Source organism: Heliangelus exortis, chromosome 3, assembly GCF_036169615.1.
Source record: "Heliangelus exortis chromosome 3, bHelExo1.hap1, whole genome shotgun sequence".
Lineage (NCBI taxonomy): Eukaryota > Metazoa > Chordata > Aves > Apodiformes > Trochilidae > Heliangelus > Heliangelus exortis.
Window position 1 is genome coordinate 154,110 of NC_092424.1, and position 27,745 is coordinate 181,854.

General features: G+C 43.7%; 1 protein-coding gene across 5 annotated transcripts in view; it reads right to left on the reverse strand.

Annotated features, from left to right (window-relative positions):
* The window catches only part of LOC139793865 (sodium/potassium/calcium exchanger 3-like), a 208,531-nt gene that overhangs the window by 82,355 nt on the left and 98,431 nt on the right, over positions 1-27,745 (reverse strand). For 3 of the 5 annotated variants that reach the window (XM_071738729.1, XM_071738731.1, XM_071738732.1), the window contains exons 7-16: positions 26,013-26,087; positions 22,925-22,950; positions 21,198-21,251; positions 19,507-19,652; positions 17,101-17,261; positions 16,253-16,529; positions 14,579-14,745; positions 12,808-12,922; positions 11,807-11,919; positions 960-1,025 (exon numbers count right to left, since the gene is read on the reverse strand). In XM_071738729.1, the coding sequence (XP_071594830.1) occupies positions 960-1,025; positions 11,807-11,919; positions 12,808-12,922; positions 14,579-14,745; positions 16,253-16,529; positions 17,101-17,261; positions 19,507-19,652; positions 21,198-21,251; positions 22,925-22,950; positions 26,013-26,087 (1,200 nt within the window). The remainder of the gene's footprint in view (positions 1-959; positions 1,026-11,806; positions 11,920-12,807; positions 12,923-14,578; positions 14,746-16,252; positions 16,530-17,100; positions 17,262-19,506; positions 19,653-21,197; positions 21,252-22,924; positions 22,951-26,012; positions 26,088-27,745) is intronic. The other 2 variants (XM_071738730.1, XM_071738739.1) reach the window with 1 other exon arrangement.

The window sequence follows — 27,745 nt, forward strand, 5'->3', positions numbered from 1 at the left end:
CTACAAGAGCATTAAGCTGACTGCTTCCTTACTGATCATGGTCATGTAGAAGCAATCATAATGCAAGCACTGTAACAAGTGAGCTGAAGTAAATCAGAGCAGTCCCCCTGGTATCCACTGAAGCCACACTGACTTACATCACCTCAATTCCATAAGACCAAGGGTCTTATGTCCTGCAATTAATTTCATTTTGGCAAGAAATGCCATTTAATTCAATCCAACTAGAAATGGTTTTGGGATTCCCAGTTCCTTTTTTGTTCATAAAGAAGAAAGGGCAAATTCCCTTTTCTTCACAAAAAAGTGCTCCCCTGTGTCTCAATCTAGAGTCACACAGTCCAAGGCTGTGCTTGGCTTTGCTTAGTTTGCTCCCACACAAACCTCTTAAAAGATTAAAGTCTGATGTACATGGGAATTGTGTTGGTGTGAAATTCACAGGAGGATTCACTACAGCAGCTGGTTTCAGGATTGGAAGATGTCACATAAGTCCTCTTCTCTCTATCACTTCTAGTCTGCTGTGCTGGACTTGGACAGCTCAGGGAACATGACGCCCTGATTTCATTGTCAAGTCCAGCACTCCTTGTTCTGGTCTGTGCTGTATTTCAGAAGGTTCCCACACAAGGCCAATGCAAACTGCCCAACATTTTGTCTGCCGGTCCAACAGCAGAATGGATCTCATTGTACACTGAGGGATCTGCTTCAACTCTGGCATGAAAAATAACTGATTACTAATAACTGATTACCAGGCTTCTCTCATGAAAAACATACATGAGAGTCATCCTGTGACAGCGGTAGCTCCACAAAGTGCCAGATTAAGGTTTTGTGAAGTTGAAAACAGGAGTGACTGTTCCTTAACAACAGACTTTGCAACCACTATTAAAGCTGGAGGTGAAAAAAAAACCAGGTGAATGTTTATAAAAACCACTTATTTAGAAATGAAGAGCAAAAGACTATATACATACTGTGACAAAAACAGATGCCAGCAGGAGGCCAACAGAATAGATAAGTCCTCTGCTGTTTAAACGAATCTGTAAAAAGAGAAGGAAGTTTATAAAATGGTATCACAAATTCAAGCAACAATATTTCCCTCTGCTGAGAATTCTGCAATCCCAAACTGCTGAGTTGCTAAATGCTGGCTTGCAAGATGTAAATGCCAAGTCAGACCATTACATCACAGGTTATTTTGCCTACTCCCTATTGTCAAACAAGGAGTACAATTAGAGTAGCACCTTTAGGACCTGACAGCATTTCAAAGTGCTCCACCCCTATATGGGCTTTGTCATCCCTTAGACTGTTATATAATTATATTTTCTTTTTGGCAACTAACTCCTATGTGAGTCCCCTAAGAACAAAAAGGGGAAAGGAAATTTTGTATTCAGTCATAAATAACTGCTTCACAGGAAAGGACACACACAAACACATGGAATTTATTCTCTACTCTTACCATCTCAGTGAAGGAAACAAGTCAGTAATCTCAGAGCCTGAACCTCAGCTGCTGAAAATCATTTATATCCTGCACACCAGCACAGGCTGAACATGACTTAGCACTGAGACAAATAAGGCAAAGAGATTACTTACTGGCTGCAGGGCTTTGTAGAGATATGTAGAGATAAGTCATTAAGGTACCCTGGGGCATAACAGGCTCTGATTTAGCCATCTCTATGGCAGAGCCACAATTACATCCACTATGGAGAACCAACACACAGGTCCCCAAAGCTGTGGAGCTGTTTAGCTGCCATTTTAGAGCCTTTGGAATCTAACCAGAGGCACTCACCTCCATCTTTAAGCTCTAAATACATTTAAAAACATGATTCTATGTGACATAAACCTACACCTACATTGGAAAGCTACAAGGAATAAAGCTGCCTCTCCAATCCTGTTCCTCAGCTAGGATCACGTTTCTCCTCAGTTTCCCATTCTTCTCTTGGGGAGCTTCATCATTCCCCCTTTGGGTGTTTTTATTTGATCTTTTCAAATATTATCACCTGCAGCAGCATCAAGGGAGCACTGGGCTGGAGTCTCTCAAGGCATTTCTGCAGTGGCTACTGTGCCAGAGAGACTTCTGAGGGAAGCAACAGGATAGCTGGAAGCTGTGGGGTGGGCACTGTGGGTGACCAAATTGCAAATCTTTAGACCACCTACTATTATTTATTATCTTAAGGCCACTATAAGGTAACACAGCACACTGTGTTCCTCCCTGCACCTTCTGTGCTACAAAACCCTATGTGAAGTTGAGTTTCCACTGACACTCACCAAAACAAATTACTATTTAAAGTAGCAAACTGCTACTTAAGTTTCTGTGTAGAGATCAATTTTAGCACAAAATGATGTACAAGTATTTTTAAAGGATCCTTTAGTAAAGGACATTGGTATTGTCTAGTAGACTTTGCTTTTGTGCAGTGCCGGCATATTTGCAGTCACACCAATCTGAGCTGAGGTTAAACAGCAAAACTAAATGCAGCAATCTTCCTTAAATAGGCTGGTTCTAATTGCTTGGCCTTTTGTGCATTTGTACACAAGTAAAACCAAAAGCATTCATTTGTTCCTGCAAATGATCTGCAGACAAGAAAATAGTTCTCAGAATGGAAGTTCATCCACCTCAAACAGCACATTATTTTTCCTAACCGCTGGATTTATTGCTTGCTTTTTTAAACTGTCCAATAACTAATTCAACCTGAACTTCTATACTGTGATACTATTTTTCTCAACTGTCAACACCAAAAATAACGGAACACGTGTGTCACTGGCCACTTCTCAATACTTGCATCCTTGCAGTTAGACAATAAAGAAGCCCATTTACAAGAGAAGTGTGTATTGCTAATTTTATGATAAGCAGCATTATGATTTAATGAATGCAAGACTGCTGAGGCACTTTTATAATTTTGTATCCCAGTCAGGAAAAACTTCTCACCCACATATTGCTTCCAAACCCAGACTAATGATTTAAGTCTCTAAGGTCTGTTCAGCTTCTAATACTAGTCCTGAGCAAACCTCAGGGTTTTGCTAAAAACTAATCTGAATGGTTCATATACTACAGCTAACCTACATTTCCATTTTAGTTGTGCTAAATGCTAAAAAAGCCTGACAAGTGACTTTGTGTGACTGAAATGCAAATTTAAAGCTACCTTCCCCACTATCCCAAAAAAGCAGCAGCTGGCTAGGAAAGACAGATATAATTTCACATAAAATTCCTGTCTGAGTTTTGGTCAGGAATTGTGTTTGAGCAGTGCCAGTATCTGTAAAAACTGTCAGTAAGAAATACATCAATCAGAAATGAATCTACAGGAAAAGGAAGCAAGTAAGGCAGCTGGAGTTATTTTAGCATGGAAAATGTCTAAATTAAACCTAAGGCGCAGATAATGCTTCTCAATTACATCATTAGCTGCCCTAACACCAACAGACATTTGGGAAGACCATTCCAAAGGCTTCTGTGCCTAATTTGACAAAGACAGTGGTTCCCAAGACAGATGTTTGAGGCTGCTTTCTTTAGACTGTCTGCAAGGCTCCTCTTTGGAGGTCATTCAGGGGAATAAAAGTTGCCATTAGGGATTATTTAAAAATAAAAAGTGCATGCTTATTATTTCTGACAGCTTTATCAACATTACAGACACATCACCCTGACCCCACATGGGCAAATGTGGCAACCCCTTCAGCAGCTTGAGCACCATTTTCCCTTGCAGTGATATTGCATTAAGACACTTGAATTTCAGTCCAGGTTAACAGCTCTTATCTTAGGCTTGACTAGCAATCCTCCTAGACTGGAATCTAGCCCAGATGCCACTGTTGAGCATAAGATTAGCTATTAATTAATCTAAATAAACAAGAACTTTCCTTTAGCAGGCTCAACTGTTCCCATACAAAGAAGGGATTTCCTGGGAGGGGTGAAAAGCTGTTTCCTAAGTTTTCACTTTGCAGTGCTTTTTGATCTGCAAAAAATCAGACCATTTATGAGGGTCATTGGCCAATACCTCACTCTGCCAGGGGACAGCAGGATCAAAATCCTTCTATGTATGTAGCAAAGAGTGGTTTACTTGGATAAGGAAACGATAGCTATGGAATGCACTTTGTCACGAAGCTTATTTGGCTGAACTAGATACATAACACATCTGGACTTTCAGGAAGAAAAAGTGCAACTCTTTGGGTAAAAAACCTTGTGGTGAGCTCAGAGCACTATAAAATCTGTGCAGAATTCCAGACGTTCCCACAGTGACTCAGGAATTGATGCATACGTGGTATCTCCCTGCCATGCCATGGAACAGGTGGAAAAGGAACAGAAGAGGATAAAGACAGCAGGTTAGTAGAGCTATAAAACAATAAGAAGCAAATGAAAAATAACAGAAATACAGATGGAAGGAACTGACATCAGTGTGAGTCTGTCCCCAAAGCAGATCTGCCCTAGGACAGCTGGGAGGTGGATCCCATGGCTGGGTCCCGTGTGTAATACCAGGTGCACTGGACTGGCAGCACACACACTGTGGAGGTACTCTGTGTGCACTCAAGCAGTCCAGTTATTTGGCTTGCTGCTCATGCACAGAGCAGCCCTGCACAATGTGTACTGGGGGTCCAGCAGTGCAGAGCTGTGCATGCAGTGCTCTGCTGGCACAGGCTGCAAGTCTGACCTCACTAGACTTTTGCACACATGGAGAATGGCACATGTCCAGGAACCATGCCCAGGGGCTCCAAGTTATTTAAGACAGCCCTGGAGGAAACTGACTTAACACCAGTAAGACAGCTCCCTTGTAGGAGATACAATTTCTGTTCAACCCTGTTACCCAGACACCTCTTATTGTCAAGATTTCTTGGAGAAATATAGTGCTTTGAGATTCTTGCAGACTTCACAGCTTATGTTGAAAAGAGTATAAAAGTTGCCTGGGCTTGTTCAGGTCTAAAATGTAATGATACTTCAGTCTTTGGGGGATGTTTTTTGCTAAATATTCTGACTCTGAAGAAAGGTACTCTTGGAGCTAGATGAAACTCACCACCCAGCATTTGGGGGGAGAAGGTGGTGGTACAGTCTGATGATTTGGAGAGATGTTCTCCAGTAAGCCTTCTGCTGGTGGTGTAAGGTGCTTCTAGTGCCAGGTTGGTCAGCAGCAACTTCCCTCATGCACAGGACACATTAGAGCAATCCCCATGTACCGTAGTTGAGGGAGGTTGGCTTGAGCCAAATAGTCCACATTGTTTGGGATTTAAGCCCATAATCCCTTCTATCAGATCTGCTACTAGGCAGAGGTGTTTAAGTGCTGCAAGGCATTGAGGTACTTAATTCTTGCATTAAGAGTCACCAGAGGACTGCTGCCAAAGCTCCTAGGTAGCCTATGCCTAGCTCTGGAATTGGTACTCTATACACATAATGGAAATCCCCCAAATATTAATGAAAACAGGAACATTTAATTCTAACAAACACTGCTATTATTTTCTATCTCCAAGAAGAGCATATGGTTTCAAAGGAGGCAGGTTCAGATTTGCTCCCAGCCTGCACAGTATTGTACTCATTGGCACACAGCAGGGGTTGCTCATCAGAGCAAAAAGGCAGGTGTAACAGCTTCCTACTGCTTTATCCTACCTGCTGATGTTGGAGGTTTCCTACAGTTCCCTTCTGTTTGGCCCAGGTCTACACTGCAGCCATTCTGTTCACAGCAATGGCTAGAATCACAAAAGCCACAGCAAGTGGGTGTGCTGCTTTTTCTAACCTTCCCTCCAGCTCTGGTGGCCTTTCAACATTCTCTAGTCTACTGCCCACCTGTTTATTTCAAAAAGCAATCACACAGAACTATCAATTGTCTTACACAGTATTGCTTTGTGGTTCTGAGACAGTTAAGTCCCAACAAGGCTGAATAGCCACCGTTCACCTATTTCTCGTTTATCTCATTTTAGTTGTACACTTGCCTAAAGGATCCTTTCTTTTGCTGCATTTGATTTTGGACTACCTGCTGCTGACTCAAACATTCCCCCGAAGCTCTGGAAATACAGTTTTAACTGACAAACTATTCCCACTTCTCTTGATTATTACTGCCCTATTTCTTATTATGACTTCAAACTGTGAGCATGGGAGCTTAGAATATTCTGAAATTTGGTACAAAAGCTTAGGAAAAATGTGCCCTTGATCTGTCAAATCAGGGAAGAAATCAGTCAAGCAGCCTTCTCATGAGACATTGAGTGGCATTTCCTGCGTCAGGCAATGGAACAGGTTTTCTCAGTGTTTGTGCCAACATGTAAGTTCAGGGAAAACAAGGCTAGCAGAATGTTCAGAACTCACAGTAATGAAGGAGATAGTTTCAGATTTTAGCAAAGAGCAGAAAAAAGGCTTCTGCTGCAGTCATCTTAATTACAGAAGGAAAAGCTCAGTTCTCTTGTTCTTTTAGGAACAGGAAATGCTTTTTCCCCAGGAGAGAACTGCCTGCAGATGAAGCACTCACTCATACTGCAAGGAGGAAAAAAATCAACATTCCCAAGCTCTCCTCTGAGGTTTGACTTGTATCTAGAGGCCAGAGCAAGCCAGAAGAATGCTGTTTGGACTGATCACAGATGAAAGGTTTTCAAGTTCAAAATCTCCTCTGTCTGAACTTGAATCAATGCTATTCATTGTCCCTGCTTCTTATTTAACAAATAAAAAGATGCTGCAACCAGCTTCAGCACTTCTCATGCAGCTCCTGCAATAAGGAACCCAGGCTGAAGCTAAGCAGCAGAGAAAAAATGGAAATAAGATAAATGCTATTCCATTCTTCAGTTCTTTACTGGCAGTGGCTGAAGGGAAAAGAAGGAGCTATTCCCATAACCCAAACTGATTTTGCTCCAGGGTCCAAATATGAGAAAAACTACCTCATTCAGAAATACTAGAAGGACTCTGCTAAGTTTCCAGTCACTTGGATGAAAAAGCTGCAGGTCTTCTGTCTGTTCGGGGATCCTTTTCCTTCAGTTTAGTATAGGTATTAAGCAAGACATACAGAGGTTATGGTTGGTAAGATTCCTGTATTGTTAGGAGCTCTGGAAGGGACCAGACATTTTTGCTCTACCACAGCATAATCAACTCAGTTTCCCTGTCATGAAACCAGGGAATAAATGCACTCAATAAATGGAAACTATCCCAGGCAATTGGAGGGACTAGTTAGTATCTTCAGTGTGCACCTGATGTTATGCCCATCCATAGGTTTTTGGGATCAGCCAATAGATTAATCCAAGAAAACCTGCCAAGCTGCATACTGCTGCTGCAGTGATACCAGCACATCACATTGCATAATATGACAGCTGGAAAGAGACCGGCACCCCAGAACAGGAGAAGTAATACCTACAGCAGTGAAGGGTGATGCTGTGGGAGGCAGGGACCCCTGCAGCCACTCAGTTGCTGTCCTCAGATGACTGAGGGATCCACTGAGCCTATGCTCCCTTTTTCCTCAGAGAATTCAAGGTGGTCTGTATGAAGATGCCTAGGCCAGAATGCAGCAGGGAACAGACACAGACATGTTGGCTGTGAGAAGATGAAGGCCAGCTTTGCCCGAGTGCAATAAGCTTAACCATAGTGCCTTGGGATTAAAACAGTGAGTAGGAAACTGGTCAGTGAGTAGCAAAGCAGTGACACTTGCTGTCTCAATGGGGTGTGTTCCCCAAGTGTCTGCTTCCCCCTGGATTCTCTGATGTCTTCAAAGATTCACACTGGGGTTACTTCTCTCTCCATCTGCCTGTTTGCCTGGAAGGAATGTCAGTCTCTAGGGCTCCTAACTTACTGCCAGGCTGTGCTGGAACTGGCTGAAGTTATAAGGCAGAGGAGTGATGGGTAGATGTAGGAGTATACTCCCAAACGGTGATGTGAACAAATGATTCAGGGTGTTTTATCCTTAGGCTAAAATTCCTGTTCTCTAAAATACTCCTGTCTGATGTCTGGCTTACAGCTTTATATAAAAAAAAAAGACTCCAGAGGGAAGCAACTGGATGGAAGACACGGAGCAAATGTCCTTCCACTCTGGATTTGCCAGGGCCACTGGGGAAGGATGCTTACAGGATTACAGAGTCAGCAACATGTCTGACACTCAGAGCTGGAAGAGATGAGAAAGTGAACTCTTTCAAAGTTTCTGGACCCTCTCTAGGTCCAGAGGGATGCTGCTTTTGCCCCAAAAGCCGTGCTGTCGTGCTAGATTAGCTGTGGTTGACAACTGAAGGCCAGAGCTGCAGCACTAAAGTGACCAAGTGACTCTGAGCAGTGGAGGTAGAAGCTCCAGTGGGAAGCACAGAGGAAGGCTGAGTTAGTGTCTGGACATTAACAGGTGTCCAGAAATAACAAGGACTCTTAAAATAATAAACATATAGCTGAGTTAGAGACTAGACATTGGAGAAACCTGCTACCCATGTAGGTGCAGCCCCTGTTCAGGCTGAGGCTTGCAGCCTACAGAAAAGTGTTTCATTTAAAGGGGAAATACCTTCAAAAAACGTGACTTGCCTAAGAAGCAAAGAATGGGTTTCCATTCCTTTTTTGTAACAAGAGAAGAAGAATAAAATAAGTAATAAGCTAAAACATCTATCAGTAATGGGTCTAGGAAAGGACTAGTCAGAACGGGGAGAGAGGCACTTAACCAAAATGACTGTGATTTAGCAACCAGGAGACAGGATGTGTCTCAAGAGATTGACAGTCTCTTTCCAGTTCTGCCACTGTGTGACCTCCAGCAAGTCCATTAGGCTGTCTATGACACGTCCCCTCTTGTTCTTTTCCTGCCTTGTCTATTAGATTGCAAACTATTTTTTCCACCCTCAGGCACTATGTGAACTTGTTTAAACAAGACGTTCTGATTCTGCATGGGGCTTCTTGTGGTTGCTGCCAGGCATATGACAAAACCAGGCAGTAACAGGGACCTTGCAGAACATGCTTTCAATAGATTGATGCCTCATAACCAGCCACAAGCTTGCAGGCTGCCTCTCACCCAGAGCTCTACTTACCCCCAATCAAAATGCAACATCTGTAAAACGGGCTCCAAAACACCCACCAGCCCTTAGGGAGATTAAGGCAGGCTCAAATTCAGGCTCACACTACAAAGGGACAACAGAAGCTGCAAGCACCATTCAGAACAAAACCCTGTAAATCTTCTGGTTGGGAGCAGCTGCTGGGCTGGTTGGTGGTTGGTGACTGAAGCCACTCTACTGCCTGTGGCTGAGAAAGATCAGAATGCACAAACCCACAGGCTCCCATGCTGCCACATGTATGTGCCAACCCACCACATGGGCAAAGGGACAGAAAAAGGGAGTAGATCCTCTTTGTTTCTGCATGGCAACATGCCCAAACTCTGCACACTAACAGGGAGCAAAATTTGGCTACAGGGGATTCTGAGTCAGGCAGCCTGGAACAAAAAGATACATACGGATTTTACAGAGTATAATACTGAAGAAATAACATACTCTGGAGAAAATGCTGAGTGTTTAGACCCCCAGAAAAATAGGCCTGGAGGGGACTTTTGGAGGCTATTCTGCATTAAAGCTTAACTTCCAAATCAGACAGTCTTTTTTTTTTTGGCTTCCACAAAAGCTATTACTGCCCTAACAGCTTCTTTATTAAAATGCATTTATTCTCTACTTTCAGTAAAAGCTTACCTTTGCCACAGTCCTCTTGTATTAAACATTCTGGGGAGACAATCATGGTTTTGGATGGTTAATGCAAAAGTAATAATGATAAAGCAAAATCTTTTTTGGTTTTTTTTTTGGTCTCTTACAAATCTCTCCTTCTGTCTGCACACAAGACAGGGCATCAGAGGGTTTTGAGAAGTTTCTCTTTTGGATGAGATGCAACAAAGACAAATTTGGATCCTGCCAAACACCAAAGGAGCAGTACTAAATTGTGACTAGTAATTGTGACCACCTAGTGCTTCGGACTCACAGATTTGGTGTACAAGGAGGTTGGCCTGAGTCTGTGAGCCCCCAGTATGTGAACAGACCCTGCCCATGTGAGCAGGCACAGGCACAGCTCCCATGGCCAGGAGCTACTACTCTTCTGCTCCTCCTGACCTCAAGCCAGGCACACTGACCTGGCTCCTTCAGTAAAAAAAATCACCTTGCAGCTCTTAATGCTGTCATCAGGCTACACCTCACCCAGCTACCTCTAACAATTGCCTTTTCTGGCAATTTAATAATACTTAAATAATTAATTACTAATAACAAGGGGGATGGAGGGGAGGGGCGTTGTTTTGCTTTCAAGTCAGTTACCCAAGGATTTAGAGAGAAATTCAGGACCTGAGAGTGCAAACTGAGGAAACTGTCTTTGCTAATTGTGGGGCTGTATCCAAGACTGCCTTTTCTAGCCATGTGATCACACTGCACAATGAACACTTTGGGTGTGCAAGACAGTAGGGACATTGTTATGCCTCCATGAAAGCTGGCTGCTTCTGTTCAGCCACTTGTTTTCATCCTTTCCTGCAAAAATATAGGTGAGTTACAGATAAGCTGCTTGTTGAAGAAAGGGATTTTTAATTCCTACAGCATTGCTTCGTGTTGGCACTCCTATATTCAGGAAGAGGGAAGATCCAAGGAACTACAGGCTGGCTGGCCTGACCTATATCCCTGGGAAGGTGATGGGGCAAATAATTCTGGGAGGCACTTCTAAACATGTGAAGGACAAGGAGGTGATTGTGAGTGGACAAAGAGATTTATAAAGGGGAAATCACATTTATCCAGCCCAGTAGCCTTCTGTGATGAGGTGGACTTGATGCATGAGGAGAGAGAAACAGATGTTGTTTATGCTGACCTTAGCAAGACTTTTGACACTGTCTCTCAAACATCCCCATAGACCAAGGATGAGCAGACAGTGGAGTGAACTGCTGTGCTCCAAGTGCAGCTGGAAGCCAGCCACTAGTGGTTTACAAGGAGTAACATGGCTTAATGTCCATATTGATGACCTGAATGAGAGGGCAGAGGGCACCCACAGCAAGCTCACAGCTGATAATAAACTGGGAGAGGTAGCTGAAGCATCAGGTAGTGTTTCAGACAGGGGCAGAAATGTACAGGTAGGAAGCTCATGAACATGAATATAGAGAAATGAAAATTCCTGCTCCAGGGAAGGAATAACCCCGTGCACCAGTACTTGCTAGGGTTGACCAGCTAGGAAGCATGTTGGCATAGGGAGACCTGTTGAACCTGGTGGACTCCAAGCTGAAGTCTGCAATGCACCCTTGTGGCATGGAGCATCAACAGCATTCAGGTCTACACTAGAAGCATTGCCAGCAAGTAGAGGGAGATGATCAGCACTGGTGAGACATATGTGGAGTGCTTGGTCCAGCTCTGCTCCTCAATACAAGGAAGAAATGGACTTCCTGGAGTAACTCTGGAGAAGGCCCACCAGGATGATTTAAGGATGATATAAATCTGACATACAGAGAGAGGCTGAAAGAGCTGGACTGTTCAGCCTGGAGAAGGAGATCCAGGGGAATCTTACCAATGTGTACAAATACCTCATGCGAGAAGACAGAAAAGGTGCAGCCAGACTCTTCTAAGTGACATCCATTGAAAGGACAAGAGGCAACACACTCTATTTTGAATACAGAAATTCCATTTAAACGTAAGAATGCTTTTTTACTGTGAGAATGGTCTAACAGTGCAACAGGCTGCTGAGTTAGCTTATTCAGCACAGTCAGATGCCTTTAAAGAAGAAATGGAAGTATTTCTCAAAGGATGGGGAATGTCCACTGACAACTCATTGCTACTCTGCCACGTTCTAACAGGGCAAAACTATTTGTTTATCCAGTCTACAGAATTTTTAGATATTTTTTCTTCTAAGTAAATCTGTTCTATAAATAAATAAATAAATAGTCATGTGAATAAATGCAGTACTTACATATGATCCATAATTCACAGCTAGGGTCTGCAAAGCCCACGGAAGGCCTAGGCCAATTAAAATATCAAAAACATTGCTTCCAATGGAGTTGGACACAGCCATATCCCCCATACCTGCAGGAACGGAAACCACGTAGAATCAGACATGTCTCGGAATAGTCTCAACTTTTAAACAGAAGTACATTAATCTGAGCTAATCCAGACAATTTCCACAGACTGAGGCAAAGAGCTGAGGGAGATCCCTCACCCGATCCCTTCACTTTGCCTTCCTCATCATACAATGCCAGCAGGGCCAAAAGGGCTGAATCCACCTTCTAGAATCACCTGAGAACTTCCCTCAACTAATCCCCAGCTGCCATAGGGACCCTGGCCACTGGCTCTGATGGCTGCAACCTGCCAGTACTCTTGTGCCATGCTCAGTGGGGCTTTTGATGCTTTATTGTAATCATTACACATTAATTTCTACACTGGACTGATTAAGTCATGTTTTCAGGTGGCATATTAGGTAGCCAGTTGTTCTAATGAAGAGCCGCTGTGTTTGCTCCCCAAAGCAGTACTGACGACTCTCTTTTTCTCTAAGAACACCTGTTGCTGAAGCCACAGGGAGGGCAGGGGGGGGAAGTTTTCCTTAAAAACAGTTCCTTAAAAACTTACGAGTCCTTATGACTGTGGAGAAAAGCTGGAAAGTAACCTGAAAGATTACACCATTTGCTAAGCAACTGAATACCACGGATATTTAAATTAAGAAAAATGTTGCAACTTCTGGAGAAGATCTGAAGTTAACAGTAGTGCCAAAACTTGTTCCACTCTGTCATTAACAACATATGAGCTGCTTTGTAAAAGCAGCATAACAATTTCCATCTTTGTTCTTGCTTTAAATTTCAGCGTTGGGAAAAGAGCTCTGTATGTTTTCATATTCAGGACACATCTATGCTTCCTAAAGAGGAAGAAGACACAGGATAATGCTTCCATAGCAGTAGGACATCTCTGTGGTGAACCCACCTTGCCTTGCTACGATAAGGCTTGCCATGCAGTCTGGCACACTAGTTCCAGCTGCCAAGAAAGTGATGCCCATGATTACATCTGGAATTCCCAGTGTGTAGCCAATGATTGTCACCTAAAGGGAGGAAATAAACTATTAAGCTGTTCACGAGAATTAAAATCAGAGACCAGTACACAGTTCTGCAAGATGCTGTGAGATGGTTTGTTGCTCAGAGCAAACTCCTATTTTCTTTAAAGAGAAGCAGTGACAGGCATTTTTGGTATTATCATCTGGCAGAGGACAGCACTGATCCCTATGTACTCTCTCTGGTTAGTTATGTACTCTCACACTTTTCATCCACCATTACCTTGACACTAACCTGGGCTATTATACAGTAGGGCAGTACCCTCTGTAACAGTCTCCTGATCTTGGATTTAGTTTGTCGTCCTCAATATATACAAATGGTAGCGACGCGGACACTAAAACAACCCCATGGCTTATTACATTTTGAAAATGCTATATGCAGGGACATATCCCCAAGGGACTGCAAGAGGACTGGTAGAGAGGAAACAATTCCTCTTTCCTTTCCTATGCAATCTATGATAAATTAGTGCTATTCAAATTCATTAATATTTTTAAATTCTGGATGCCTTTGTCTAATGATGCCCACTTCCTATTAACCACATTCAATCGCTGGGGAAAGCATTTCAGCTATGGAAAGTTGGGATAGCTTTTCTCTATTTTCTTTCTTGTCATCCTTGCAGATAAAAAGAAGAAAAAAAGTAACTTTATACTTCCTGTTGAAAGTAAGATAGGTTCTTGAAAACAAAGCAAAAACCACTCCTCTGTACCTGCTTGATTAGTTTGCAGCAAAAACACTGGCATTCATTTTTTGCTTATAGTACAAGAAGAAAATATGAAGATTTTTTTGTTGTTGCCTCCCTCTTCTCAAGCAGTCAGTGGTCAGTGCTTTAGTTGGGTATCCCCATGCTCTTTAAGTCCCATGCACAGACAGACCATGAATCGTGCACTCCATTCAAGTGCAGCAGCCCTGAAAAAGGCTTTCCTTGTTAGACTCTCTCGCTGATGGTGATCCCCAGTCATCTGACTGCTCAAGAGTGGAGACACCATACCCCAAAAGGCACACAATCTGTGCTACAGTATTACTGCTGTCCTAAGGAGGACAACTTATGATGTTCACCTACACATATCATGAAATGAGACCTGCATCAAGCCAACAGGCTCAGTGACCCAGCCAGTGCACAGAACCACGCTGTGAACAGGCCAGCTGTGCTTGGATTTCTTTCTGTTAATTTCTGTTTATCTCCTTCTATCTTTAGGATAACAAGGTAAAATTAAGTTCCCGTTGACTAGTAGTTGTGCAAGAATTTTCCTGAATGTCATACTTTTGTTCATGCTGAGTTCAAAGTGTAATCATTCATTGCTTGCTCCAAGAAAAAGAAAACCTACCGAGGCCAGATTCTGACTAGCATCAGGGCTTCTCTACACTGACCTGCATGACAAAGAGGTGTTAAACTGGTGCATGTGTAATTCTTTTCCCCATGTTAAAGAATCTGGGTGAAATCCCAGCCTTGAATCAAGTTCAAGAGCCACAGCTACTGGGCCCTGATTTTCTTCTCTCATTGTGGACAGGTCTAGTAGAAATGGAAGCAGACTTCAGCCTTCTAATCTGAAAATTCAGGTAAACAGAACTTTCTACACATCTCTCTAAGCTGACAAAACCCACTTTTGTTGCCCCTCCTAGAGGTTTCCGCTTCAGTTGGTACATACCATCCACACCATCATGTAGGAGAAAGCTGCAATCCAGAGGGTAGAAGAAGCAAAGGTAACCATAAACCATTTTTCCAGGTGGGGTTTGTTACAGTTGGGCACTGTGAAGTACAGGACAAAACTCAATGGCCATGTGAAGAGCCACTTCAAGATTTCTATCTTGCCAGCTGTAAAACAAAAACGTGAAACAATCACAATTCCAGTCCTGAATGTTATTATTTTGTAAGCATTAATAAACAAGATGCCAGGGATGCCTCTGTCTACCTGCTATTCAAACAGATAATGAAAAGACATCCCTTGCTCAGAAGATCATGTGTGATGGCAGAGATGGGGTGGCAGAAAGGGCATGAGGAAGGAGTATGAAGTGCCTCTCTGAGAGGTTAAGTGATGGTTCAGGGCACACCTGCTACCCATTCTGGGCTAAGGTCTTAGAGGTACCACACAAAAAGCAAGTTCTAGAAAGAGATCTGATCCATCTTCAACCACCTAACGGCACGGTACGGAAAAGATAACGGCAGAAATGCACTAAGCCAATGGACTCAACCTGTAATAAGGAAAATCCAGAATAGGTAGTACCAGAAGTTTCACATTTTCTTTTTCTTCCCCTACCATGAGGGTGGTCAAACACTGGGAGCAGGTACCCAAAAAGACTGTAAGAGCTCCATCCTTAGAGAGAAGCAAAACTCAACTGGATGAAGCCTTGGGCAACTTGCTCTGAGCACAGATTTGAACAAGAGATCCCCAGAGCTCCATGCCAACCTTTCCCATACCATGAATGGACCATACCATATCATGGTCCACAGGACGTCTAAATTACTCTCTTTGATGCTTGGGGTTTTTTTGCTTACTCAAACAACAAACTCTGCTGTTCAAGTAAGGAGATCTGAACAGGAGGTAGGACCAGTTCCTACAGTATTCTGGCTTGTATGCAACAAGATCTTACCAGTTCTGGGAACTGTGAGTCAAAGACAGGACAGGGATATGTTATAATCATCCTAGGACTAGAGTCCTGATGGGGTAAGAGGGACATGGCAAAAAGGAGATCTTCTTCCTGCAGGCACAGTGCTCAGCAACCTGAGGCACACGTGGTTGTCCGCAAGTCACGTATCTGTTCTGTCAAAGCCCTCCAGAAGGAGTGAGATGGCTCTGTGGCTGTGCCTAGTTAACAGCAGGAAGCAGAGGCTTCCAGAACCTTCCTTCTCTCTGGTCATCAGCACCACCAACTGCTTTGTCTCCACTACCACCGAATTCAGAGCACACCTCATTCCCCAGCAAAGTTAAGGTCTAGACACAGATGCAACTGACCTACGTCCAGACACCTCACCAGTGCCTCCACCAGTGCCTCAGCTTCCTCCACAGTTGGCAGAGAGACAGGTCTCTCCAGAGAGTGACCCAGGTTCTGGGGGCAGGGACCACCCTGTGGAAATTGCTGCCTTTTCCCTCTGACTGCAACAGCAGCACTGGGCCAGTGCATGAGCTGCAGCAGAGGTGCGAGCCCTGAGAGGTCCTAGGAAGACCCTGCTGCTTCCCATTTTCTCTCATCTTTGACCTGTGATCAGGAACTATGAGGTGCAGAGTGCAGAGACACTTCCACCTTAACATGTCTGTGATGTTTCTAGCATACTCAAACTGATTTTTTGATCTCTGGAACAAAACAACCCCGGAGCTTCTTACAGGGTAGGTCAAAAGGTGTGTATGGCCCTTCATGGTCATCATCATCATCATCTTCTTCCTCTTCCTCATCATTTTCATTGTTCTCATTGTCCTCATTCTCATTCTCTGTCTCATTCCCAGCCTCAGCCACGTCCTCCTCCCGCCGTGTACTGTTCACACCCCGCTCTGCAGAGTTGCTGGGGCCTGTTCCATTCTCCACCACATGCTTGACTGGTATTTTGATTGCTACTTCAGATTCACCATTAGTGTAAGTCCTGCTGTTGATCAGCCTTTGCCTCTGTAAATGCAAGCACAAATTTTTGCTGAAAGACAGATTTTTTAAAATTTGAAGATAAAGAAAGGAACAGAAAAAGAGAGATAAGCAGAGTTCTTTAAAAATTTGGCTCTAGAAGCAAAAGGGATGAATTTTGATCAGGTATAACATGACAGTTGCTTGCACAAGACTAGGATAAACCTCATACACAACTTTTATAAGAGAAGGACCAATGGCTGTGGAACTGGCTGCAAGGGTACTCCAAGACTAGGGACAGACTAAGTGCAGACTCAGTGGAGCACCATATCGTTAAATAAGTGCAAATGATATCAATGTCAGATCAATGCAAGAGACACTTCTTGTGAGCAACAGTTATAGGTACATAACCACATAAACTCAGAACTTTCTCTGTTAAAATCTCCATTGGGATAGACAGCAAGGGATGATCTAGCAAAGTCAGTGTCAGAAAGCTAAAATCTGGGAAAATGCTATCAGGGATCCAGAAAAACACACAAGAGCTCCATCTCAACCCAAACACTGCTACAGGAAAAAGCCAACTCAGAAGAAGAGGAAGGCAGGGAGATAAATCACATACCTCATTGATTAACATGCGGCTGGCCATGGAGAGACGTGTTTTGGGAGGGAAGTGGCTGGTTATCATGATTCGGAGCCCAGCCTCAGAAAACGAAAGCTGGTGTGGGTAGGCAGACAGCAGCTCATCCACCATGATCACAGAGGCTTTACGGTGGAAATTTCCTGCAGCCAAGGAACAGAGAAATTTAGCTCTTCTTCCAGCAGCAGTCTCTGTCTCTCTCTGCCCTACACGGTTCTTAGAAAAATAAACCTGTATGTTCCAGAAGACCTTTGTAAGAACCATTCCTTCAGTTGCCACCATTAAGTCCACTGCCATAATCTGCATTTCTCTGAGGACACTGACTTCACCCACCAGTCAGTATACACAGGGGTTACTGTCACTGTGTTCTTGCATCCTGGGATTGCAGCTGACGGCTGGGAAGCACCATCAAACCTGGCAGTAACCATAAATGTCAGTCTATGTGGTGTGACCCACAAGGAGACAAGGCAAGTACCTGAATGGCGCTCCAGCCAGGGCACAGTGCCACTCTCCATCTTCTCTGTGCCTGAATGCTACCTCATGTTCTGAATACTGGGCCAGGATTGGGACTTGGCAGCTGGGAAATCCAACGTCTTCCTCAACTCATCTCTGCTTTGGTTTGTTAATATCAGTGCTGAACACAGGCAAATGCTTCATGGCACTAATGTTTAAAACCACCACTGTTAAGTCTTACAGATAAGTAACTCCATGGCCTTGGTGTCACTGTTTTTTCTGACTGAGAGGGCTTCCATGGATTGGGGTAGACATTTAAAAAAATCAAAACAGCCAGACAGCTTTTCATTGTGGCTTTTTCCATGCTGGCATTTCCTGCACTTGGGGAAACTGTTCCAAACACAAAAAATCCTTCTGTTTGATCCTTTTTGTCCTCTGCTAAAAAAAAAACCAAACAAAAAGAACAAATGGAAGTGTCCAAAACCCTCAGGCAACCTGCTGCAATAGGTACTGTTTGCAACCTGGGGCAACTAGCTGCTGCACCCGTGTGGGCCTCTAGTGGCCCACTGCCAAGCAAAGATAGCAACAATCTGCAAGAAAATGAAGCAATCCTTTTGTCTCCCTTTCTCAGCCAATTTGAGTAACCCCAAGTGTGCAAATAAAATTAAAAAAAAATCACCAGCAGCTGAGCAGTGTCACACAAAGGTGAACTCTGGGAGGATTGACACTAATTTCCACAATCAGAACTGCTTCATTTGTGCCTAACTCAGAGGCCACTGGGTAAACCTAGATGACGAAAGCTTGAGTTGATGCTATGTTTTACCAGTGAAGTTTACTGGTACAGAATGCACTCATCTTGCCAGCACAGTTTGGCTGTTGAGAGCCCCAGGCTACAGAAAGCTGTTCCCATAAAAGCAGCTTCCTCAAACAAGGGTGCACAGCACTCATAAAAGCCTTCCCTCAGCAACTGGGCAGGAACACCATAGCTGGCTGCTGGTATACTCAAAGGGTTTGATGTCACCAAATAAACCCCTCTAACATTTCATGTTTAGTTGCTTACTGTGTACAGACTACATCTTTCAATCAGGAAGACAGAGTCCTATTTTTGTTTTTGGTTTTTTTGGGGGGAGTGCCAGTGAAACAAAAAGGATGGCCCACCTGTAGCCAGAGACCAGGACTGCTTTAAACAAGATAAAGTTCCTTCTCAAGTTAAACCAGTGACTGGGGAGTGGTATTATTCCATATAAATCCCAAGCAGTTACTGCACATGCTTGTTGACTGTTGCAAAGATAAAAAAATACCCTCTGTAAATACAATTTAGCACATGCTTGCAAATGCCCACATCAAGCTACTGCTGCTGAGCTATGAAGTGGGTGAAATTTTTGAAGCTGAAGAAATACAGTAATTTTTATTCATGACTGTGACTAAAGTGAATAGGAAGCAGACTTCAGCCAAAGGGAAATCAACCTAGAGATCACGTGCATGGAAAAGCTGTGCACATTCAAGACAGCATGTGCAGTAAGAACAGGCTACCTAAGCCAACACAGTCCTCACCTTCCCTTCACTGAGGGGGAAGAATACACTAGTGCAAGTAGGGCCGTTTTCAATGCTCAGTTTATGTCACTTTGGAATGGAGTTAAATTTAATTGGAGGCATTTAGCAGGCCTCTTCAATGCAGAACAACAGTACCCACAGAAGGCCTTACAGCGACATGGCTCTAACAGCCTGAATGAGTAGCCCCTGATCAGGCTTGAAGCTGGACAAGCCCTTTCAGCCAGGAACCTGTCCAGCAGCAAGATTCACCCAGAGGATGCCTAAGCTGCCTCCACCTTGCCCCACATCTCATGGCTGATAAGACAGAAGCAGTCCACACTGCATCACTAGCAGAAAAACTTGTAATTATTTAGAATGATGGAAGCAAGCAGGGTGACTTACTGGAACAGTTACCTTTCTTTAGTAATACCACTGTGGCATCACAGTTGCTGTTATCATCCATTTCCGTGCTATTTCCTAAACCATTTACCATATTTGCAGAATTTTTTGTCTTCCTTTCAAAGCAGTGATGTATGGTTGAGTTGTACCTGCACAAAGGAAACAAATTCCGTATGTAACTTTGCTCCTTCTATCTGGATTTTTCGATGCTTTTCCTTTCCTAGGTTCATATCCTGTGTGGTACAACTAAGGGAAGGAAGAAAACCCCTCTGCTTTTAAAGAATTCTAACCACAGCATGCCAGGGCTCTAATTAAACTGTTTACAACCTCTCTGTAGCCAGAAAGCTATGAAAGATACAAGATATGAATCCTGAATGACATATATGCTTATATATTATGTATAATTAACATTCCGTATAGCAAATTCTGATTACTTGTCATCACCTGAATCAATTTGTGTCATGTAATTACAGCTGAGCATGAGTATTGTTTTACCTGTGAAGATCTACCACAGAAACACAAAACCATATGCAAGTTCAGTCTCAATCTGTGGAGGGGGGAATAAGTAAAGCTTTATTTCTTATTTTATTTAGAGAACCCAGGAGATGACACAACTGTGAGTTGAGGATCTCACCATGACACTCAATGGCAAGGGTAAACCACTATGAACACCTAGACAAGGCTCCTAAACAGGACAACAACATCCCCAGCTGTATCCAAACAGGTCTGAAATGCCTGTTCAGAATCCAGTGTTGCTTTCAGAAAAAAAAATCCATTCCAGATTCAGACATTAAAACTGTCTGCTTTGCTGGTCAGTTAATTGTTGCAAGGGTGAAGTTACCTTCCATGCTAAAGAAGTTTCTAATTACTATAAGTGAGATGAATTCTGACTTGTGTTCACTTCAACCCAGCCTGAGTGTTTTCCTGTTCTCACTGAGAATTGCTCTCACAATATTTACTCTCTTCATCATTTCAAAACAAATCTCTATTCTTTCTTGTTGAGACAAGACCACTGGTGTGCTTGGCAGCTGGTAGGTTTTGTTGAATGTTCCAGTTTAAATCTGGGTTTCCTTTGCACTGGCTTTTAAAAACAAGGCAGGAGGAGGGGAACCAAACAGCAGAACAGACTAGCTTTGCTAGCATGAACTTGTGTGAAAGAAGTTACACAGGTCAGATGCTCAGAACATCTATGCTGACTGTGCTGTAGTTTTATCATGGGTCTCCAAGCAAGCAGGAACAAATCACTGTGGAGTTTTGCACCCATAAAAAGCAGACTGGAATCTCCTGCATGTTTATTTATGGGTATGGATGCTAAAGCAAAGTCAGAAGAGGCTGCTTTGGTGGGACTCAGAGCTGAGTTTGGTTCTCTGGTCTGCCACAGACTTGCTCCATTAGCCTTGGTCGGAACACACGGGGTGAGACCTGTAAAGTGGCATTCACCTTTAGTTCTCTGATCCATGGATCTCTACAAAGGGGATTAGCAGCCCGTTCCTGCCTTATCCGGATAAATTACAGATAAGTATATGAGAGGGCAAGGTGCCTTTACCCCAGCTATGGGGAAGATCCTGCTGGCCTGCAATATGGGCGATGCAATGGAAGCCCTGCCCATGGCCTGTGGCTCTGCAACCATTGGAAAGCACTGGAGCAGGGAGCCTTACAATCTAAACTGCTTGCCGAGGGCGCATTTGACTTACTTCATGATAACTATGTAGATGATGTACATCAGCACTAAGACTAAGGACTCCCACCTGCAAACAAGAGCAACACAAAACACATCAGAGAAGGGCATGGCAGTCAGCTGCCTGAGTTCAGCCATTACCCCATCTGTCACACCACAAACTTTTGGAGAGACAAGACCCTCCTGGGCTGTCCGAACTAGCAAAGGCAGTACATAAAGACATGGCTCACACACCCATGTGTGCTGCCTCCTTTGTTTTCTTGACTTCCGTTGTACTCAGGCAAATCAACCTGCCAGCTAAGAGCAAGTGACTAAGCCCCCAAGCTCTGTGAGCAACTCACACACTACAGGGACACAGACACTTCTGTAAGGACAATACCTGCAGGGGCTGTGGCAGAGGGAGGTGGAGCAGTTGTCCTGCTCTGCCTGCATGGGTGAACAGCAAGGCTTTGGGCTTTCTGAGTATGCTAAAGCACATCCATCATGCCAAGACAACCTGAACAAAAGGCAGCTGCTCTTTTCACTACTGCTGCTGTCTAACCACTGAGAATGCAGCAGGAAGCACTGTCAGTTATTTATCCACTGCTTCTAAACCAAACTAATGAGATCCGTATGAAAATAAATTTAGGATACAACTTTTAGAACTTTTTCCTAGTTTATCTTTTTCATTGGCCAAAATGCTGTATTCTGCACAGTTCCCCAGAGTGAACTGCTAGTCCTTGGGGAAACAATCCATTCTCAGGCTGCTATTTACTGAAACTGATGGGCTGTTTTCTCTTTAAAGATTTTGAGACATTGCACTAGCCATATTAGTATCTCCCTGCTCATGGCAGCTCAACCCTTGGCTTCCACATTGATGTGTTTTAGTTGAAGGGCACAGTCGAATACAATTGGGCATGGAGTCAATTTTATTTAAAAAAACAAAACAGAACACAAAAAAATCCCAAACCAAGCCATTGCAAAACACAGCGTTTCAGAAATCCTTCTCTGAAATTCAACATAAATGCCCCACTGAGAATAAGCTTAAGAAAACATGGAACACAAAAAGCCTGACTCCCCCTAGTGCTTGTTATCAAAATAATACTGGCTGAGGGTGAAATCAAAGCTACCGCTGTCACTCTAAAAGCCCTGAGAGGTGCTGAAAACAAAACCATGAATGCAAAACAACTGAAGGTACACCTTCAAAAGTGTTTGAAGCCCTCCTACCCACCATATCTGCTGCACTACATTTAAGCACATTGATGGGGACATTAACACTTTCTTCCCCCCCTTTCTTTAAACCAACCATTTGCTCTTTTAATATTGGTGTAGGAGCTTTTGTGTTTTAAATTATTAAAAATTATTAAATTATTAAAAATTGGAACATATTTCTTTATGACTGCTTGGGTTGCCCTTTCTATTCCCAGATGACTGACATTGCTGACACTTAGGCAGCAGTCTCTGCCCCTGCTGAGTACACCCCCATCCCTGGGCAGCTGCAGATTGGGCTGAGGGCATTGACTGCCACCCCTGTGTCAGGAACCGGTCTGAGGGACATTCTCCTATGCTTTTCTCTCTGGCTCAAAAAATGAGTTATTCCAGCCCAACATGTGCTGAGGTTTCTCATGCAGCAGGAATGTGCTTCCTGAATGGCCCTGCAGAACTTCTTAGTTTTCCTCTCCTCTCCTGATGAACCCTACTTATTGGAGTTTTTGTGATATAACCAGAAAAAATGAGAGAGGATTCAAGGCCAGATATACTTACCAGGAAACTTTCTCGTCATAAATAAACTGTGGAGAGAAGATTTTAAAAAAACAGGCATGTTATACATGAAATCACATTTGGAAACAGCCCATCACCTGAGGAGGGGACAGTGCAAGCCAGGGCTGAGGGCAAGGAGATTAAGCTTTGGTCTGTTTTGGCACTGCTGTCGCCTTTGAACTACTTCACCACCCATTTTGTGGCCCATCAAAAGCAGGCAGTCTCCTTCCCAAAGACCACGGCATCCTTGTGTAACTGAGGCTATTGCAGCAGCGAGAAGAAGCGGTTGCAGTGAAAACAGCGAGTGACTCAAAGGGGCTGCACCTGCCCCTGAGCCGCACAGCTGGTCCCACCTCAGGCACAGCCTCTTCCCCTGACCTGCTCTTGTGGCAACCTGGTGACCAGTATGCAGATTTACAGCCATCACTGCTGGGAGAGTTTGCTGACTGAAAACTGAGCCCAGGGCCTGTTATTTCCTCAGCATCTTCCACGCTTCCCTCTGATCTTACGCTATATTTCATTACAATCTATGAGGCCACCACACTAGCTCAGTTTAATTACTAAGACAGTCATTTTAGAACACCCACTGATGGGAGCTGAAGCTTCCACAATACTGTGAGCCCTCCTTGGGCAAGAGTCTCCTCCTGCCTGCGCAGGGTGCTGGGGAAGAAATGATTCTATGGCCAAGGGGTGAAAGGTGCTTACCCACCCACACCCGACTTCTGAGGGTCTGGAGAGACAGCTGGAGGTGGTGACCAGCAGGTGGCCGCTGTGCTCCACTGCTGGGCCCGGCCCTTCCCCAGCCCACCACCACCAGCTCCATCATCACAAACAGGAACCAGGCTCCCTGGATGGCAGCACCCCTGTGCCTCTGCGTCTTCTTCCACCTCAGACTGACACCTGTGAAAGCTGCTCTCGGCTGTCACTCACAGAGAGGGGACCTCAGTGCAGCTCAGCCCATGGACCGTGACCCTCCTGCCATGGCTGCCGCAGCAGGAGGGCCAGAGGTCCAGCCAAGACACCTGCTTCCCACAGGGGTGGTGGAAATGCCGTGTTTGCAGCAGGGAAACACCCATGGCAGCACACCAGAGGAAGGGAGGGAAAGGGATGGGGCCTCTGAAATACCTCAGGCTGCTACACAGCCTGCAAATGGCAACTCCTGGTGACAGCCAGCACCCAGCAATGGTTACACGGATTTCTGGGAGAAAACATGACCACAAAACATGCATGCTGTAAATTACAGCTTACAGTCACCATGATCTAATCTGACACAGCCTGGTTTAGGTTACAGTGTGCTGGTGTGATGGACATGAAAGCATGTGCATTGACCTTTGTGAGTACCCATCCCCCTTCTGTCACTAATGACTCTGACCATGTCTCTTCAAGTTAAGATACATAGGCACGTTTTCCTTTCAAGGGAAATAAGGAGTAACTGTTTTGCCAAACTCTACAATGAGGTAGCTTTGTAGTATATCTTACAGTTAAAAAAAATAAATATCACAGTGCTGAATGGCAGGGAGGTATGGTGTGATTTACACACTTCCAGTCTCTGTGATTTAGAGTTCACTCATTCTTATCAAATGACCTGGAGCACCAAACAGGTGAGTTTATACTGCTTTGCCTTTTATTACCGCAGCACTGCAATTCCTCTACTAGTGGAAATGGAAGAAGACAAAGTCACATTGATTTACCCTGCAGAATATCAATCTTTTTAAAGTTGATGAATCTCAACATTGGCAGGAATGTATTTATTTCCTCTGAGATTTATTCATGATTAGTAAAGACACCAGTTGATTGCAACTTAAAATATGGCACCACAAGCTGCAGTTTAAAATACTGAAAGCAACCTTCTGCAAGCAGTATCATCCCTCAAGAAAAATGATTGTATTTTAGCTGCAGCAAAGTCTCAATGCCCTGATTTGGTAAATTATCCCTATATGGCAAAGTATTTAAGTGCCTTCTAAAATCTAATGTGCACAGAAAGCTAACAAAGGGGGACTTGGCCATGCTACACTCTGCATGGAGCCTGTGGTTTGTCTTGCAGAAGAGACATTGGAGACAGGAGAGTAAGTATTTGAGTAACAATGTGCTGCCACCTAGATTTGATTTTGCCTTAAAAGGATAGGAAAGATCTGAGCCACTTGTGAAGCCAGGGGTCTGTGGGTGAGTGAAGGGGAGGAGAAACATCTTACACTGAAGCTATGCTTCATTCTGAAAGGAGAAATCCTCATTTGCCATCAGCTGTGGAGCAGTATTGCATATAACAGGGCAAATAAACCAGATGGGACCTAAATCTTTAGCCATTTAAAATATTTTCCCTTCCTCCCATCCTTCTCATTAAATAGGATTTGTAGCCATGAATTTCAGTGGTGTTATGGACACAATACAACAGAGAATGGCTCTTAACATCCTAAAGCAGCTGGCAACCGCAAGGATGCACAAGTCTTTAAAAAAACCTACTTTGCTTAAGGAATTAAAAAACTCATGACACATTAAACAAATTTTTAACCTGTCAGCCACTGTGCAATACATCGAACATTCAATCCAAAAAGCAGGAGGGTAAATGCCAGGCAAGTGCCTACACCTGTGCATCTTATAGTAAATTATGAGAATACCTGCTAATGTCTTTACACTAGTGGGTGTGGCCAAATTTGTCTTTTAGTAACAGTTTCAGGTATGAGGTTACTGTCAAGTTATGAAAACAGTAAAGCTTTTTGCTTTGCAGCTCATTGTTAGTTACTATGAAGAAAAGTTACTTTTCACCAGGTGTAAAAAGGCTGACCTTGCTATGTGGGGAATAAAAGTACAAACAGGTTGAGGCAAGCCCTCTTGAGATTAGACAGATAAAGGCCTTTGCACCTACGGAATACATATGGCATAGAGGCATGTGCAGAACAAAGGAAAACCAATGAAACGGGGACTAATAATAGTAGCACAAACTTCAGAAATGCAACTGTTCATCATCTGACTCTAAAGTGTAGCATATGGTACTTAACCATCTTAGCTACAAGACTGATTTCTTAGCAGGTTGCTTTTAGAGGTGACAGTAGACACATGGGCTTACACAGGACAATAACCTTCAAAAACTTACCACAATGAGTGCAACAACAGACAGCGTATAGTAGATTGAATCTCTCAGGAGACTCCAGGATGACAGTGCCACAACCTGGGAAAACAGGCAAAGAGAGGATGTTAGTCAGGCTCTCACCACCTCCACTGACAGAGGTAAGCCTGTCATTCTGTGTGAGCTGTCCCCATCCATGCTAGGACATGAAGGACCCAACCAGGAAATGCACTGACTTTCTGTGCCTGCTTGAGGAACAACCACTAGGGAGATGGGGATGGCCAATCTGAATAGTAAAATGTCACAGGGAGCAGATAACTTCCACACAAAGTTGCAGACCTGGTGAATCACGCTGCTGCTGTCAAAGCCATGGGGAAGGGAAACGAGCCCCAGGTATCCATGGATAGCAGAGAAGTTTCCCAGAAGCTCAGCAGGCTATCTGGTATCCTTTTTCCTGGAAACCCCTCCTGCTGGCACACCACAGAGCCTGCAGCAGCAGTCTCTGCAAGCTGAGCTGTCCCCAGTCTGTTGTGTGCTGCAGCTGGAGGCAGATGAGCAAGAGTGCAAGCTATGCAGCGGTCCATAGGCAGGGGAGCACCACCACACACACACACCCCAGCTGCTGCCCGGTGACTGTGGGTCTTGACCATCCTTATCCTTCCACCATGCACCTGTGTCCACCATGAAGCCAGCTGCATGCATCTCATACACTGGATTTCCAGGAATTTTACACTGTTGGATGATGGGCTTATCCCTGCAAAAAACATCAACTTGACCCATATTGATTCATCCAGGGGAGGATAACCTGGGCAACAAAAGTCACACTGCAAAACTGGAGTCTGACAGCACAGAGCACTCACATCCCCAGCATCCTCCCATCCTCAGCAGAGCCACGGCTTCACCCAAGACACTGATCGGTGTCTCTACATCTCTGTGTGCATTTGCACAGGTTTTGGGACAAATACTCAACTTAGCACTCTAGAAAAATGTTAAGAGCAACAACAACAAAATCAAACTTGTATGCAACAGAGGATAAAATGGGATTGCTGTGCAGTTCATTTCAGTCAACACCTTCCAAAGACATGGAAATGAGGAGGAACATCACTGTAGGTGAACGAGCCTGTAATTCATATCTTAGCAGAAAAAAAATACCACCAATTAAGTCAGCTTTTAACTTCATGAACAGTATTCAAAAGGGCAGATTAAAAGCAGTCACGTGGTGGTAACATTTTTGGTATGATTATATTTTTTGCAGCCTTAAGAAGTCCCCTCAGTAGAAGCTTCTCCTCAAATCTTTATTTTCCATTTCTGGAGTGCATTTCAAACACGGTAAGTCACATTCTTCACAGGTGTAACCCACAAGGAGGCAGATGGGAGAAGTTTCATTTACACTGATCTGGATCTGGCCACTGAATGTATAAATGAATTTTATGACCACATCCTCCAGTCATGCTTGTACATGAATTCAGTGAAACTAACAGGAACTTAATTTTCATTTCTATGATGACTAAATAAAGGTGCTATATTACAGTGCTAGCAAAAATAGGTTCCATTATTTCTCTGCATATTAAGTCTTACAATATTGGAATTTTCCAGAACTGCAAGGAAAACAAATGATGTAAAAAGATATTGACAGTTCTACTTTAAAATCTCTGCAGCCTCTAAATACTATGGCCTTCTAAAGTAGACGTAATTTATGCACAGTGTAAAGTCTCTTTATGCAACCACTGACGTAAAAAACTCTTAACTAAAAAAAAAAA